The sequence below is a fragment of the Anabrus simplex genome, chromosome 1 (assembly GCF_040414725.1).
Source record: "Anabrus simplex isolate iqAnaSimp1 chromosome 1, ASM4041472v1, whole genome shotgun sequence".
In the NCBI taxonomy this organism is placed as follows: domain Eukaryota; kingdom Metazoa; phylum Arthropoda; class Insecta; order Orthoptera; family Tettigoniidae; genus Anabrus; species Anabrus simplex.
In genome coordinates, this window is record NC_090265.1 from 40,255,412 (window position 1) to 40,274,500 (window position 19,089).

General features: G+C 40.8%; 1 protein-coding gene across 1 annotated transcript in view; it reads left to right on the forward strand.

The window, feature by feature from the left end:
- The window catches only part of Fas1 (fasciclin 1), a 219,556-nt gene that overhangs the window by 20,080 nt on the left and 180,387 nt on the right, over positions 1-19,089 (forward strand). Inside the window, exon 2 of the mRNA XM_068226527.1 lies at positions 772-1,135. Within this exon, the coding sequence (XP_068082628.1) occupies positions 772-1,135 (364 nt within the window). The remainder of the gene's footprint in view (positions 1-771; positions 1,136-19,089) is intronic.

The window sequence follows — 19,089 nt, forward strand, 5'->3', positions numbered from 1 at the left end:
TAGTATTTTTCTTCTGGAACATTCTTCCAAAATCGTATGGTAGAAATGCCACTTCGTTTGAGTCCTTTTAATCCTTCGTCCTCTTTCAGTTCTTGTAGCTCCAACTCTACAGCTGCTGTATCCTTTGTTATTGGTGATGAAACAGGACTGCCATCGCTCACAACATCAACAGAAAAAGGATTTTCCAGGAATGATCTCAAATCATTAAATCTGCCATTGGTTTCTTCAGCAAGGCCAGACATTTTACTCACGTAATCTTTAGTTTCCCCCTGACCGTCAGGAAGGCTTTCAGTAATTTTCTTCAAACATTTGAAGTGAGAAAATGTTTTAGTCTGAAGGTTTTTCCCAAAAAGCTTCAACTTGCTATGAAAGCCAAATACAGTCTGGGCCAATTCAGAAATATCTTTACAAGGAAGATATTGCTTTTGAGCGGGAGAGTGTGCCGTGAGGGGAAGCCAGTCGCGTTCACGTATAGGCACTAGTGAGTGTCGATACTGTACTGAAACAGCACACAACAGCACACAGGAAAGTATTGACACTCGCTACTGCCTATACGTGAACGCGACTGGCTTCACCTCACGACACTGGCTCACTGATACACATTCCCGCTCAAAGCACTACCAAATGGAAGGCGCCGTATCTTCACCTCACATGTCTTACCACTGACCTACAGCGCTAATAACGTTAAGCCGCACATCACTGCTACTGACTGACGCCAGCCGCGAGATGTCGTTAGACTCCATTAATTATATCATTTAATTTAACTCTAAGGTTGGTGTCAAGAGCCGCACAAGACTGACTCAAGAGCCGCATGCGGCTCGCGAGCCACGTTGTGACCAGCCCTGCTATATAGCATACGCCCATCGCTTGCCTGCCCGCCCGCTTACTGTAGAGGCCGTCCACAGCGTGAGCACCTCTGCTCTAGACTGTCAAGCCTTGAAGGTTACGCTAGAAGTGTCTAAACACACACTCTCCAGGCTGGTGTACATACTTCTCCGAGAGATCTTCTTCATAAAAGTTCTCAGAATGAAACCTGATCTGCCATACACTCCCAAGTGGAAAAAGGAAATAGACGAGAGAATAAAGAAAAGAGAAGACATCTGGGAAGAATGTTACACGACAGAGGCAATGACAGGTACGAACTAGGAGCTCTGCTACCTTAACGTCGCTGGTGGTCCATGGATACCACCACAAGATACGCAGATATCACTCATTCCACTAACCGGAACACTCTTTCTTTCTTTCTTTCTTTCTTTCTTTCTTTCTTTCTTTCTTTCTTTACCCTCCAGTGTTGGTTTTTCCCTCGGACTCAGCGAGGCATCCCACCTCTACCGCCTCAAGAGCAGTGTCCTGGAGCCTGAGACTTTGGGTCGAGTATACAACTGGAAAGGAGGACCTCGCCCAGGTGGCCTCACCTCCTATGCTGAACAGAGGCCTTGTGGGGGGATGGGACGATTGGAAGGGATAGACAAGGAAGCGGAAAGGAAGCGTCCGTGGCCTTAAGTTAGGTACCATCCCGGCATTTGCCTGGAAGAGAAGTGAGGAAACCACGGAAAACTACTTCAAGAGTGGCTGAGGTGGGAATCGAACCCTCCTCTACTCAGTTGACCTCCCGAGTCTGACTGAACCCCGTTCCAGCCCTCGTACCAATTTTCAAATTTCGTGGCAGAGCCGGAAATCGAACCCGGGACTTCGGGGGTGGCAGCTAATCACACTAACCACTACACCACAGAGGCGGACGGAACGACAACTGTGCGTGTATTTTATGTGAAAATATCTTCGAAAGATATTATATCTTGTGTAAATCGGAAGACATCAGTGATAAATTTCTGCAAAAAGTCACAATAATTATAGATTAGATTTTGTACAAATTATGCACGTTTTATGGCCACTTTGGCTGCAATAAATTCGATAGGTTACAATGGAGCAAGCTGATGGACATCTTGAAGAAGAAAGGAGTAGATTGAAAGAAGAGAATGCATGTCCACAATCTCTATTCACAACAGATAGTAAGAACAAGGTTGGAAATGAAATATCGGAAGAAAGCAGAATTGGAGGGGGCGTTAGACATGGTTGTTGCCAATTCCCTTTGTTGTTCAACTTATACGTGGAAGACATTATTGGAAAATGCTTGTATGGAAGGAGAGAAATGGGTATTGGCGGCAAAAATAATTGAATGTATAAGGTTTCCCGATGACATGGTATTATTAACAGAAAGCGAAAGAACTTTAAATTAAGTGCTAAAAGATATTGAACGAAGCTTTCGAGGAGCATGGAATGAGAATCAATATATCGAAAACAAAGAGTATGGTGATCGTTAAAGGAAGAAAGCCGGAAAATATCAAGATAGGGCAAGTTAATACCAGCCAAGTAAGAGCTTCAAATATCTTGGAAGTACAATAAATGAAGACATGAGATGCCGTCCGGAGAAGCGCAGGAAGTGTTCAATAGGAAGAGCAAATTATTATGCCGCAAATTAGATAAAGGTTTGAGAAAGAGATTTGGCAAGTGCTTTGTTTGAAGTGTGGCATTTTGTGAGTCGGAGACATTGAGAAGTGAAGATGGAAAAGGGCTAGCAGCGTTTTGCTGCAAGTTCCTGTATAAGAGCAGGGAAGAAGAACTGGATGGGACACTTATCGAGACGGGAGTGTTTCTTAACGGAAGCACTGGAAGGATTAGTTTTGCGGAAGGAGAAGGTACAAGATGATAGATGACATCAAAGAAGGAGGAACTTACAAGGATTCAGAGGATGTCAGAAGACAGGAGATCATGGAGGGCTGCCGTAGGCATAACACATGATATGATGATGATAGCTTAATTTCACTACTGTCTCCTTATATTCAACAGTAAGCTGAAATTTTGTGGTTTCCCTCACGTAAGAGCAACTATACGTAGTGGATTTTCTCCCTAGGCACTTAAAATCTAATTTGTTTCCTTTCACTCCATTTGAGCAAAGAATTTTGAGAGCTGCTGTATAGAATTAAACACACATTCTGCCCAGCTGCTCGGTTGAAGTATTCAAAGACTGACAATGTTTGCACTGTTCCTTGCCTCATTGTGATACCGTTTTCTCTAGTAAATAATTAAGTCGAACCCATAGAATTTCGCTCTGAGAGACATCGAGCCGAGAATAATGGAGGTCCTGGCGTGTTTTGTCCTCACATAGCGAGTAGAGGTTCCGTTTAAAAGTTCATGTTCATAGAAGGAGTGAATTCAATTGTGTTCAACTTGGATGACTGCCAAAATATGTGTTCTCCTCTCCTTGGGGTAATAAATACCCTTCTGGTAAGTTCATCCGGTAAGCCAGTGACCAGCTGTTTTTGTGCTCATAACTCACTGCCCTCGTGAAGATTTCTTTTCTCCGACCAGCACTGCGTTTCTCTAGGATCTGAGAGTGACTGGGCCTGAGGATTATCAACAAAATCTTGGAGCGAGCGAGTTGTCTACGTGATTCAGGCTCTGTAACTGTTAGAACTATTAGCTTACATTCGGGAGATAGTGGGTTCGAACTTCACTGTAGAAAATGGTTTTCCGTGGATTCCCGTTCTCTCGCCTGGCTGTTTATTTAAGGTCACGGTCATTTCTTTCCCATTCCTAACCCTGTCCTATCTAATCGTCACCACAAGACTGTCTGAGTTGGGGAGATGTAAAACCAATGGATCCATGGTAGAGTGTCGGCCTCTGGATCACAAGATAGCAAGTTCACACTCGGCAGAGGTAGTAGGATTTTTGAAGGGCAGAAAAAAGTCTGTTCGACACTCAATGTCGTATGATATCGGTATGTAAAAGATCTCTGGTGATACATGTGGGGTTTTATCCGACAAATTCATTAGAACATGGCCATAGACGCCCAAGAGTGATTCGATTTACTCTGCCATCTAGTAGGCCTAGAGTGAAACGGAACGTCGAAATTGACGAGCAAGCAACCAGATGGCGTCAAATTAAAATGTCCGCACACGGTAGCTGAGTCCATACGATTATTTATTTCATGGCGCTATTAATTTTGGAGTTCTGAAATATTTTAAATAATAATAATTGTACCGGGCGGTACACCTCTACGCGACGCAAGTTCAAATCTTGCGCCAATTGAAACTTCTCTACTGGAGAAACCCGGAACTTTAACCACTGAACTAACTCTACTAGTTATCAGAAGAGGTCACTGAGTGTTTTTGATCTGCTTTTGTTTTTCATTGATCAAGAAGTGTGAACATTCTCTAACAGATGTCTCTACCAAAAAAAAACTATGGTAATACACTCTGGCGCAATGGAATGAACTCTCTTGAAGACATTTTGTATTCTCAAGTTTTGTCTTTACTAAATTTTGTTCTTTTATTTTTGGGGTTGGCAATATTAATCTTTCTGTCCGCCAGTTTTGAACTCAGCCAATCCCGAATTTCTTTAATTTCTAACCAATAGTGTCTTTCTTCTTCGATGTTGATGTATAACTTTTAGCGACCCAATAAAATTGAGGGGGTGTGTCTACTCATTCCTGAAAGGTCTCGAATTTTCCACGAGGGTATAAAAACTGCTGATTTTCTTGTCTCGGTGCCACTTCAGTAACATCTAACTTAGTGTATGGATATGTAGCAGGGGGCGGGAAGCGCCTCTTTCTTCAAGCAGCAGTTCTTCTACAAGGTAATGGCCTTTTAACATCTTTATTTCTTGCTAGCTCAGCAGTCTAACTCTCGGGGAAGGTTCGAAACCTTTAATATGTAACCTATCTTTTTAAAATGTAAATTCCTTTTCAGTCTATGTAAAAACTACAAATCTCTTTAACTGTAAAGCGGGGATAGAGAGTGCTTTTCCCTCTCGAACTCCTCTTCATTTGGAAATTGAGGTGACTACGTTTTCATAACCGTTTCTTCTCTACCTTAATGTATTAAAGTTCTCATACGGGTCACCTCCCTAGCTTGGGATTAGCCCCTGTGTACCGGCCTAGAGCCACTTAGGTTTTAAAAGTGTATTTAGGAGTGCAAGTTCACGCCTCCAGTCCTTTCTGTACTTTGGGCCAGTAACTTAACCTGATGTTTTGTTTTCTTCTCGAGAAGGTCCTGTAGATTGGGTACGAGGTACCCCTGTACTATTATATGTGTGCCTTGAGGGCAGTTAGTGGAAAGTCAGTTTATGGCCTCTTAAATAGGTTTGAAAATTTTGAGAGCGGGTCAGCTCTTTCTTGTGTGTGAAAGGTGCCTCTGGGAGGCTTGAGGTAAAAGTCGGGAGCAAGTGCTCTATGCATCTAGGGGTTTTCTACCCTTTAGCAATTGTGGTTGTGAGCTTTGAGCTCAGAAATTATACTTGGGGCTCGAAGCCCAAATCTTGTAATGAACTTTAATTTATAAGTTCTTAATTTGTTGATCTGCTACTTGGTACCTGTTATACTCTGTTATTGATTGATTTTGAAAAGAAAATATAACCTTTGTTAAAGTTTCAAATTAACTTTAATTTTGTAGTTGAGACCTATTCCAGCCCGCACCTTCTTTCACCTCTAACTACCACGGATAATTCCGTAATAATAATAATAATAATAATAATAATAATAATAATAATAATAATAATAATAATAATAATAATAATAATAATAATAATAATAATAATAATATCTTCCTTCCATTTACTGCCTGATTTCTTCTTGGCTTTCTCTGGAAAATTACCATCAAATATTGCTTTCCGCAATTCTTTTCTATTTGCAGTTTGTCCCTTTCTAATATGAATTAGTTCGAAAACTCTTTCAGCTTCTTTGAAAATTTCTGGTTTGGTTTATTTATTTGCATAGTGTTCAAAAATTTGATTTCTTAATCTTTCTTCGTCCATTCTGTACAGATGACCAAGGAATCTTAACCTTCTTTTCCTGAAAGCATGAGCTATTTTTTCTGATGTTTTGTATAAATTTTGTTCTGGCCTCAATTTGTGTAAGGCATTCTCCCAAATAGGTTCCATAATTTTACTTATTATTATTATTATTATTATTATTATTATTATTATTATTATTATTATTATTATTATTATTATTATTATTATTATTATTATTATTATTATCATTCAGCGGGCTGAGTGGCTCAGACGGTTGAGGCGCTGGTCTTGACCCCAACTTGGCAGGTTTGATCCTGACTCAGTCCGGTGGTATTTGAAGGTACTCAAATAATTCAGCCTCGTGTCGGTAAATTTACTGGCACGTAAAAGGGCTCCTGCGGGACTACATTTCGGCACCTCGGCGCCTTTTAAGACCGTAAAAGTAGTTAGTGGGACGTAAAAACTATTATTAAATATTATTAATAATAATACATTCATTATTTAAGTATAGCCCTAGTTATTTATTACTTGTAATGTGTTCAAATAGTATCTGGTTGTCCAAGAATTAAATATCTTTCTTTTAATTAAATATATTTCTCTGTCAGGCAAATTTTGTGACAGTGCGAACATGTTTACGCTCTCCTAAACGTGCAGGCTTACATAATATATATAGGACATACTGCTCAAGTCTCGAAGTGTAAGAGCACAGCTCGATAAATTTTGTTACGGAATTGTGTTTAGGAAACCACACCCGAGTTTCCTCGCTTCGTCACGATTCAAGAGAGCACATCTGGCGAGATGATATTTGTTCATAACGCAGGCTCAGACTGGCGTGATTAGGTCTTGCAATTCAATCATCAGGCGATCGATCAATCGATTAATGTCCGCACTTGAATGATGGATTGGCTTGCGCATTTTTGTGGAGTTCCAACACGAGAGCGCTCTGTGTGTTCTGTGGTGCTAATAACTAAACTGGTTGTGGTGCAGGCCCGCTAAATTAAATAAAACTTTGAACTAGGCTACGCTTTGAAGGCAGCATATATTATTCGCAACTCTTTTTTTGTAAAACCACAATGCAGTGATTAACTTTGTTCATTGTAGATCATGAAATACTTTGAACTTGAAAATATTTGCTTATATGCCTACATTAATTGGCGGATTCGTGAAAAAGTCAGTCAGGTGTACAGTTCTGTTTAGATAATGAAATTTTCATCTGCATTTCACCAGTACTGATGCTGGGCTGAGTGGCTCAGACGGTTGAGCCGCTCGCTTTCTGACCCCAACTTGGCAGTTTTGATCCTGTCTCAGTTTGGTGGTATTTGAAGGTGTTCAGATACGTCAGCCTCATGTCGGTAGATTTACTGGCACGTAAAAGAACTCATGTGGGTCAAAATTCCGGCATCTTGGCGTCTCCGAAAACCGTCAAAAGCAGTTCCGCCTGGAGACCATGATCCTTAAGGCGTCAAGTCTATAATGGTCTGACACCGTGGTTAGCCAGTTCGAGTCCCGGCAGGACAGGAGAGGTGGTGGTATACAATTTCTTATCACTAGATTGCGTGCCAAAAGCCTGGATTCAATTCCAAATCTCTCCGCAGTGTTCAAATGGAATGAGAGAATATGACACCGTTGATGGTGATTGGTCCGTCGGATGGAGACGTTCAGCTTTGAGCAAACCCCTTAGTGTTATTCGACAGGAGTAGGCTACGTAGTAGGTTTCACCCTCTCCCTACCTCATTATCAACATCATCAATCCACATTCACCGAACAAGTGGCCACGCGGTTAGGGCCGCTTAGCTATCAGCTTGCACCCGGGAGATAGTGGGTTCGAACCCCACTGTCGGCAGCCCTGAAGATGGTTTTACATGGTTTCCCACTTTCACACCAAGGAAATGCTGGGGCTGTACCGTAATTAAGACCACGTTCGCTTCCTTCCCACCCCTAACCGTTTCCTATCCCATCGTCACCATAAGACCTATCTGTGTCGGTGCGACGCTAAGCCAATTGTACAGTAAAAAAAAAGTCATTCCACATTCAGACGCGTAGGTCACCCATGGGAGTCAAATAGAAAGACCTGTATGTGCAGAACCGAACGTATTCTCGGACACTTCCGGCACTAAAAGCCATACGATGAATAAAATAAATAAATAAACAAATAAATAAATAAATAAATAAATAAATAAATAAATAAATAAATAACCAGTACTGATGTATAAGAGACCGGGCGAGTTGGCCGTGCGCGTAGAGGCGCGCGGCTGTGAGCTTGCATCCGGGAGATAGTAGGTTCGAATCCCACTATCGGTAGCCCTGAAGATGGTTTTCCGTGGTTTCCCATTTTCACACCAGGCAAATGCTGGGGCTGTACCTTAATTAAGACCACGGCCGCTTCCTTCCAACTCCTAGGCCTTTCCTATCCCATCGTCGCCATAAGACCTATCTGTGTCGGTGCGACGTAAAGCCCCTAGCAAAAAAAAAAAAAAGATGTATAAGAGGATGCAGGAACAATGTTGCCGGAGTTTTTCCTCACGAATGCGGGATCTACCATACAAATGGAAACTGTCAGCGATACACCTGTGATGATGGTGATGATGATGATGCTCGTTGTTTAAAAGGGCCTAACATCTAGTCCTTCGGCCTCTAATGGTAGGAAATGTAATGACAATTTAAAAGTTCAAAATCATCCACTGACCAGAATATAAAACGTGATGATGAAGAATGAATGGATGGATATGAATTTAAAACAGTCAGTGAATCCGACCTAGAAACTATCATAAACAATAGTATTACTTACCAAGGGACTGCTTCTAAAGCACAATCTGAATCGAGTATGCTTGTTGTCTAATGGGGTCCGAAATCCAGGTCAACGGACCCTCATAATGCCACTTATCGTTAGTAAAGTAGAACCACTGTATTTGTCATGTTGAGGTACTAATCAAAAGTAGCGTAGACTCACGGTGTTCCACACATTGTAGTACTACTCGCACTGGTAACGCAGACCTATGGTGTTTCTCACATAATGGCGCCACTCATAGGCAACGCCAACCCATGGTAATCTCTCACCTAGGTGTACTAATTACGGGCGCCGGTATTCCCGTGGTGTTCCTCACCTAGTGGCCACTAATCGCAGGCAACGCAGACCCACGGTGCCGCTCATATGGTGCTACTAATCACAGACAACGCCCCGACCCGTGGTGTTTCTCACAATGGTACTAATCATGGGTACTGGAAAACCCATACAGACTCACCTTCTGTTGCTACTAATCACATACCTATTGTATACCGTACCTAACATAGTGGTACTACTCGCAAGTAAAAGCGACCCATGGTGTTTCCCGTATGATGGTACTAATCACAGGTAGTTTCATGTTTCTAATACAATCACCCCCTTGGTCGCCCCTTTTAGTCACCTCGTACGACAGGCAGGGGATACCGTGGGTGTATTCTTCGTCTGCATCCCTACCCACAGGAGGTAGACAGAGAGAAAAGGAAGAAAAATATAGGGATCCGACACTTCGAAAAATGAAGTAACGGACGAAGAAAGGCAAGGGCCATGAAGGGCGTGAAAATGAGACTCCCTAGGCCTCGAATGCTCAAATACCGTCGGAGTCAGAAGAGAACAAGAGTTGACCAAGGGAGGTCGGACAGGATAGATGAAAGTTACGAGCCTGGCACAAGTAAGTGGAAGCAATGCCAGAACTCAGCTAAGGGCCCCGTGTTCGCCAACCCACGCTCCAAAGTTGAGAGCCTTGGGCCCCGTTTAGTCGCTTCTTGCAGGGGATACCGTGGGTGTATTCTTCATCTGCGTCCCCCACCCACAGGGGGTGATAGACTTATGGGTAGAGGCGGTAGAATAACTCCCACGGAATTTCCTGCCTGTCGTAAGAGGTGACTTAAAGGGGCTCCAGGGACTCTTAACTTAGTTGCGTGAGTTGGCAACCACGGGGCCCTTAGCTGAGTCCTAGCATTGCTTCCACTTACTTGGGCCAGGCTTCTCACTTTCATCTATCCTATCCGACCTCCCTTGATCAACTCTTGTTCTTTTTCAGTCCCCGACGGTATTAGAGCACTCGACGCCTAGGGAGTCTCATTTCCACGCCATTCATGCCCTTGTCTTTCTTTGGCCGATACCTTCATTTTTGAAGTCTCGGATCCCTGCAATTTTTATCTTTGATGAGTGTTATAGGGAGGATGGTTGTCTAGTTGACTTCCTCTTTAAATAATGATCACCACCACCACATGTTAGTCATGAAATGTTTCTGTTATATAATGTTTATTCTCAGAGAGTACAGTAACCTTTACGGCAAATTCTCAAAGTAGTCCCCTGCGTTGTCTACAATTCGCCAACGATGTGGGAGACGTCGGAAACCAGTAGCCTCACCATGTGTGAATGTTTTAATATCATATTTTCACAGCGTTGATAATGATCTCTCGTGGGTCAATCTGTCACCTAAGCAATGCTTTTTTCACTTCGGGGATGAGATCGAAATTGCATGGAGACAGGTCCGGTGAGTATGGCGGGTGCTCTAGTACTTGCTTCGTCACATCCATTCTGCTGCAGTCCCGTCGTCCTGTGCATGGTACCTATCTCGTGCTGTGAGGACCATGCTTTTCAGGACATATGACCATTGCCCTCCACTGTGAATCATGTTACCTTGTCACAGCGGGGAGGTTTGTACGTTCCAGTGAAGCAGATAGCTGAGCCGCAGGTGCAACCATACCGGATGGATATCTGTGAAGAGACCGGACTAACGAATGGTTCATCGAAAGGGAGGTAGCAGCCTTTCGAAAGTTGCAAAGGTGGCAGTCTGGATGATTAACTGATATGGCCATGTAATAATACTTAACATGGCTTAGCTGCGTTGATACTGCTACACGGCTGAAATCAACGGGGAAACTACAGCCGAACTAACACCCGAGAACATGCAGCTCTCTCTGTATGGGTGATGTACTGATGGTGACTTCCTCTCGGGTAAAATATATCAGAGGTGAAATAGTCCCCCATTCGGATTTCCGGGTTGGGACTACACATGAGGGGGCAATCATCAGGAAGATGGATACCGATATTCTGCGAGTCGGAACGTGGAATGTTAGAAGTTTGTATCATTGTGGTAGGTTAGAGAATCTGAAAAGGGAAATGGAAAGACTAAAGTTATAGTTGGTATACGTGAAGTACGTTGGCAGGAAGAGCAGGAGTTTTGGTCAGGTGACTACAACACAATATCAGACAGGGGAAATGTAGGAGTTAGTTTAATAATGAATAAGAAAATAGGGTAGCAGGTAGGCTGCTACGACCAGCATAGTGAAAGGATTATTGTTGTCAAGAAAGACACCAAACCAATGCCTACCAGTATAGCGCAGGTCTATATGCCTACTAGTTCATCGGATGATGATGATGAAATCGAAGGAATATATGAAAATATAAAAGATTGAAAACAATATGTAAAAGTTGTCCAGGATCTAATTGTGATGGGAGACTGGAATGCAGTTGTAGGTCAAGGAAGGGAAGGTAATACAGTAGGAAAATTAGGATTGGGACAAAGGAATGAAAGAGGAAGTCGGTTGGTTGAATTCTGCACCAATCATAATTTAGTCCTTGTTAACTGGGACAAAGGAATGAAAGAGGAAGTCGGTTGGTTGAATTCCGCACCAATCATAATTTAGTCCTTGCCAATACTTAGTTCGAACACCGCAAACGACGGCTGTATACATGGACGAGACGGTGGGACACGAACCCACCATCTCTCGAATGCAAGTCCATAGCTACGTGACCCTAACCGCGTGGCCAACTCACTCGGTTTGGTGCCATTTAGGCTGCCTGCTTGTCAACATCGACTCCCGTTGTACTCTACGAGATAGCAAAGAAATGGATCTCTGTTGCTGATTTGTGGCTGAGATTTTTAATTAATTTTGTCTGGTAAACACCAGCATGTCCGCCTCTGTGGTGTAATGGTTAGTGTGAATAGATGCGCGGCTCTGCCACGAAATTTGAAAAGTGGTAGGAAAGCTGGAACGGGGTCAACTCACCCTCGGGAAGTCAACTGAGTAGAGGTGGGTTCGATTCCCTCCTCAGCCATCCTGGAAATAGTTTCCCATGGTTTCCCACTTCTCCTCCAGGCAAATACCGGGATGGTACCGAACTTAAGACCACGGCCGCTTCCTTCCCTCTTCCTTGTCTATCCCTTCCAGTCTTCCCCATTCCCCCACAAGGCACCTGTTCAGCATAGCAGGTGAGACCGCCTGGGCGAGGTATTGATCCTTCTCCCCAGTTGTATCCCCTACCCAAAGTCTCATGTTCTAGGATACTGCCCTTGAGGCGGTAGAGGTGGGATCTCTCGCTGAGTCCGAGGGAAAACCAAACCCAGGACGGTAACCGTATTAAGAAAGAAAGAAAGAAAGAAAGAAAGAAAGAAAACACCGGCATACGTAGTTAAGTGCCAAACGGACTCTCCTTCCGCCCATCAAAAATTTGACTACCGATACCTCTGTCGGTAGTCCCGAAATTAATCGTCGTTCAGTAATATTATATGGTGGATGGTGCGCAATCTATTACCTCGAAATGTTTTAACATGTCGGCTGATAGGGAAATTAAATCACGTAAAGATGTCTTACTACAAATCTAAATACCACCTTCAGGAAATCGAAATAATAGGGATAATGGTCGGAGCTCGCGGTACCGTACCTCGTCACTTCGTCACCACATGAAAGTGCTTCCAACTCCCAATGAAGCTCATCCCCGAAATTGCGACCCTCGTCCTCCGAGGCTCCATCAAGATCCTGAGACACCACCTCTACAGCTACAGCTCTGAAATGCCACACTTATTATACTGTTCCTTTATAATTTAGAGTTTTCTTCAATTAATAGATCAGAACTTAACCCTGATAACGGCTCCATCTCTTTTCTTCTCCTTTAGGTCCCGCGGTGTCTTTCTCTTTAAGCTCCATGTTTGGCCGATAATTACTTAGAGCCTTCCCCTAATCCGAGTAACGCTCCCGTCAGCTCCTCGGGGTAAGATATTAACATCGTCCTTAAAATATAATAATATCATCGCAGGTTCCGTTGAAGAGTAAAAGTATGCGCATTAAAATATTATTCAACCCCCAAACTCTACCAATGCGTTTCATCATTCGTTATATCACATCAATAATTCCTGTCATTAATAGTTATATTACCTTTCAGCTACATATCATTACCTATATTTCAGAATAAAAACTCAGAAATAATCCTTACACTAATTTATTAGCATGCTAACTTTGATTAAAGGAAAATAAAATTGAAATAGTTCTTGTAGAGAAAAGAAAATGGGTATATGATAATTAACCATCTTATATACAGTGATTCTTGATGTCAACATAGCTGAAATGGGGTCTTCTATATTCTTACATTCATTATTTGCCATATATTGCTTCACTGAATTAATTAAATCCATCATTTCACCTTCCTAACTTATGATGCAGTACAAGCAACGAAAAACTAAAGTTCTATCACGTCAATAACATGAATAATAACATTTAATGTTCCAGAACTGCTTAATAAAATTGGTAATTGGTCATAGAGTTATTTTTATAAGGTCATTTTCTTTATTTTTGTTGGGATATGGAGGATTCTTCATATTTGGGGCTTCGTATTCACCTTATGAGATACGAGATAATCAACAAGTTTCCTCATTGTGGCTTTAAACTGTTACCACACTCTAAAATATTATTATAATTAGAAATACTAACTAGACATTGTTATATTAATTCGTTCACGACAGTGGAAATCAATATATAATCAATAAGTGCCTTTCATAAAATAATCTATCGATATTAACTGTGAAACTGTGCCACTCATTTATATATGTGCTACTATTAATGATGAATAACCTCATTTCATCTACCGCTGTGCCAATACTTCGACGTAATTTAATTCCTCAATCTACTGTTTATTTGAGAGACAATCACTCTCTGTAGGGCGATAATTCTTAATGACCATACATCTACACCAATAAGTATCTGAAACTCAATAACTATACATAATCTTTCACGTTATATCACCAATCGACATTAAATCAGCTGGACTGTAATTCTATGTTCACATCAACATGACCTAACCTTATAGCCTTCATTTTATTTATCATGCATTACCAGTATCTATCATATGAATCCATAACAACAACTTCCTTCATTTAACCTTACGACGAAACAAACATTACATCTCAATACTCTCATTACCATACACTTCACATATACCTCTTCTTATTAATCCTTCTGAATATATATTCTCATTTAGCTTCCTTAAAATATCATCTCTGTTACGGTTCGATACTCCCTCGACGGCATTTTCTTCTTAATAAACGCGTATTCCCAAAATGATCCATTTCTTCGTATAATAAAGTTATTACGGCCATGTATGTCGATTTGGTTTACTCAAAAACTAGATTATACTCTGCAATTCATGTATACTCGTCGGATTTTCCCCCCAATTCATAGCTAAATAAACTTGCCGTGTAGATTGGTACGTTAAAATTGATATACACACTTCACGTATGTTGACAATAACCTATTATTTCATTTTGAGTATATCTGTTACTTAAATTGGCACACACTCGCGGTTAAATGCTTAAGATCTACCACTGACATTCAAAATTTGGCACATATAATTCATTTATAGGTAATACTTCACTGTTTTTAATTTACTTCAACAACTACTATTCATTTTAAATATACACCGGAAACTTATCTCTCATCTCGTCTCATCTGCAGCAGCTGCTGGCTCCTGCTTGTACGCTATGCCAACTCTGTGTAGTTAGATTCCACCTCCAGACACGTCACAGCTGCTTACTGGGCATCGCAGTATTGGTCTACGTCATGGTAGCCTGGGCAATCTTCCTCCATCAGCTTAGGCAGTTGCCATCACATTGCAGGTGTCCATGCAAGAAGAAAACAATATTATACGGGCAGAATAAATAACTAATCCTTTCATTTTAAGCCTTTTAACAGATGAATAAATGCTAGTGTTTCCTCTTATATCTGGAAATTGCGCCCTTATATGAATTTAAATTCGGTTTAATCTCGTTAAATAGATCTTTTTCTTCATGTTGACTAGTGTTTCTAGTTATTTCCGTTATTCTTTATTATATTCAGCCACTTATAGTGCTGGACTTCGCCCTTTCTCTTCAATCTTACAACGGTCTCCAATATTTTTAAATTGAAATGTATATGTTTCTCCACGTCTTGACTTAGTCTTTAACTATAAATGATTGACTTCTTCGCCAATATTTATATTTTTACTTCACAGTTATCTTCCTGTTCGCTGACTAACAACCTCTTCTTGGTTCCAAGTGGATTACTTTTTTTTTTAAACGATCTTCTTTCTTAAGGTAGTAAGAATTACTTGAATTCAATTATTTTTCAAGACAATAGTTGTTCCATCTTGAAACTCCTTTTCGATGGTCTTTTATAAGTCTCTCTCTTCTAACTGAGATTGATTTGCATCTCGATGATACTTCATATGTGTTTGTGCTGCATGAAGCTGCCGCGCGCCATTTTGTCCGCTACTTTTCTGTGCGTACGATCGCCTCGACTGTAACGTAATGGTACAGTACAGGAAATTTGATATGTTTTACCTTGTACTTAGTGGCAGCCTGTAAATACAGGAGGTTGTTCCTAAATAAATGGAAATGTAGTAGCAATGTTCATGTACATTTTTACTGGTAATAGACAAAATAGCGTGTTCGGTAACTTTGCGAGCATATTGATAAACAAAATATCTTTAACTTTCGTGAATGAAATTTTTCATTAACTTTGTGTTTTCGTTAACATTTCGGTTCACACATGCGCAAATTCGTAGTGTGGATTACGATGATTTCTTATTTCTTCTAAAATTGACCATCAAATTGCAAGCGAAAGTTATAATATACAGAACTTTTAATTCTGTACCATATTCTTTTAGCTGTGTTCTAATGTAGTTTCATTTCCAGTTTCGATCCTCGCTGAATAATCTAACCTTCCATAATCACTCGTATATCATCAAAATAATACTTTCGCAGATGACCTAGTCATACTCAGCAAAACCGAAAATGATGCTACTACCTTGTTAAATTTGGCTGAAAGCAGCTTTGCAGAAATTGGTTTACATATCCATCCTCTTAAAAGCAAATCTATAATCCTGAAGAAAGGAAAATTAACTGAAGGAAACATCACTGCAGTCGAAGGATCAATAATCCCACCGATAAAAACAAACAATGAACGAATCAAGTATTTAGGAATTGACTTCAACAATGAAATCTCTCTTGACAGACATAAACTAATAAGCACAACAACTTCTGACTTAAATAATCTGGTCAAAAGATCAAGATTATTAACGTGTTTGTTTGGCCGGGCTTCATCTATCCTCTACAATGTGCCCCTCTGACACAACTATCAAACACTTTTCTTAAAGATCAGGACAAAATTATAAGAAGTTCTTTAGAAGAAATAATGATGCTGCCTGATGATACTCCACATTCGATGCTGTATAGTGCCAGAAAAGTCAGAGGGATGGGAATAATTCGCGCAGAATGGGAAGCTAATATACAGCATTACAATATTTGTAATCGCTTACTCCATGTTCAGGACGTTCACCTACCATACGTAAGGAAGTTACCTGAAGAACAAGATATGGCACTCCACAGACTTGACATAAAAAAGGGAAGTCTCCCACCAAAGATTGACGGAAGAAAACTACGCGAAATTATGTGAAATCGATCTTTTCAGTCGTGGTGTCAGCTACCACAAAGGTAAAGGAGTAGTGTTATATTCAGATTGCCCGAAAGCAAACTCCTGGATGACTCATAAATCACCTCTGTCCTCCTCCGAATACATAAATGCAGTGAAGATGACATGCAACCTCACCGCAGTCAGGTCGGTACCCGGTAGGTCATTCAACACAACCCGTTGCCGCCAAAATGGCTGCTACGAGACAGAAACCCTTGGACATGTGTTGGGATTCTGCCGGAGCACTGAACTAATGCGCAACCAACGTCACCTCCATGTAAGATCGTCGATTGCTCAAGGCTTGAGACAGCGTGGTTGGGAGGTGCACGAGGAGGTTCACTGCGTCTCTACCGATGACTCTAATCGGAGGGCGGACATCGTAGCCATCAACAGAGAGGACATTAAAGCGATGGTCTTAGATCCCACCATTCGCTTTGAAAGGGACCTGGATCAGGCTCGGGATGTAGACCTAGAAAAGCAAGCTATTTATGTTCCATGCTTGCCTTACCTTTCATCTAAGTATAAAATACCTATCGATCGGTGGATCGTCAGAGGCCTGCTATTCGGAGCAAGAGGCGCCCTCCCTAATCAGACATCGAACTTCCTACAAAACTTGAAAGTTCCATTCTGCGAGTTAGAAAAAATAGTAATACAGGTACTGAGGGACTCTCTGAAAATCACTCACTTCCATCTGTACCTGAGAACGTGATTGACATTTCTCCCCCACTAACCCTGGGAAAATAGAAGATAACAGCTTCAACGATTAAATTTTCATTTCTTGATATTTTAAAACTCCATTGAAATTGAAACTGTATTCCGGATCCAAATGGTCACCCTCATTGGAGGACGGATGATTTATTCCTTTAATAAATCTCTCTCCCACTAGGTTAAATGAGGATGTTCTTTATTTCGTACCTTTACCAATTCCTTGAGGTTGTTGTAAGGTATACAGCTTCAAACACTGCAGGCACAATAATTGAAATTGCTTGTTTTGATAATCTAGACAAATATATAAGTGAAATGTCCGAGTCACCAGTCACTAGGAATGTTAATGTTATACATACCCATAAAAATAGCCTTTCATTAGTGGAACCAGCTTTCCGAAAATCTGTATTATTTCTTGCAATTGCAGGCCCATTTACTGTCAACAAAAAATGAAAGTAATGTGAGGCATTCTCAAGAAAATTTTGAAAGCCTGCTGAATCATGAATTAAAAGTTCTGACTTAATTATAAATGCTTTTCCAATATTTTTCTTTGCCACACTTTGCGTTTATTTATTTCTTCCTGACCCTATGCATCGTGACCTCACAAACAACTTTTCTGGTGTGGACATAATGATGAAGTTTGTTAACAAAAGTTTATTAACTACTGTATGTTGAGAAATGTTTTCATTAACATTGTTTATTAACTTTGTTTATTAACTTTTGTGTGGACTAGCCATAAGGCAGCCGTTTGTTAACAACAACAATAACAAATGTCTGTGGAGAAGCAATATTTAATTCCCATGTTTCAGAAGAACTGTTCAGCCATATTGCTTGTTAATTGAGTATCCATAAATTCTCGTGCAATTCATGGGCTAATAAAAGAGTATTCGAAGGTAATTCATTAGGATGTACTTGGAATTTAGTATTTGTATTGATAATAATCTACCTTTAGTCCTAATGAATGCTGACCATTGTTTGGGGCTTACCCTTTATTAGACCATTTTCATTAACACGTTTCAATTACAGCACATAAATTACTTTGAGCAGTGTCTTTGTACATGTAATCGATTACACAGACCTATTTTTAAACAAACATTCCATATATTTACGTAATACCGCACCCTCTAATTAAACTTCGGAATATAAAGTACAGGCTCGTACCAAATCCATTACATTAACCATTATAAAGAGCAGTGTTAAAGATATGTTGTGATCGTCTTGTGTGCCCAAGGTTGTGGGCACTGGTTACTGGCACTTTCACTCCACAATAGGGATAACTAAGTGCCACAGCGCGTTAAGGCCTCTGTCGGGCATCACATCGATGACTAATAATGATAATAATAATAATAATAATAATAATAATAATAATAATAATAATAATAATAATAATAATAATAATAATCGGGAGATAGTGGGTTCGAGTCCCACTGTCGGCAGCCTTGAAGATGGTTTTCCGTGGTTTCCCATTTTCACACCAGGCAAATGCCGGGGCTGTACCATAATTAAGGCCACGGCCGCTTCCTTCCAACTCCTAGGCCTTTCCTATCCCATCGTCGCCATAAGACCTATCTGTGTCAGTGCGACGTAAAGCAAATAGCAAAATAATAATAATAATAATAATAATAATAATAATAATAATAATAATAATAATAATAATAATAATAATAATAATAATAACACTTCTTTAAATGCATAAAGTCTAAGGAGAGGCTGAGATCCCGAAAAGCGAGCCAATTGGCCGTGCGGTTAGGGTCACACAGCTCTAAGCTTGCATTCGGGAGATAGTGGGTTCAAACCCCACTCTTGGCAGCCCTGAAGATGGGTTTTTGTGGTTTCCCATTTTCACCCCAGACAGATGCTAGG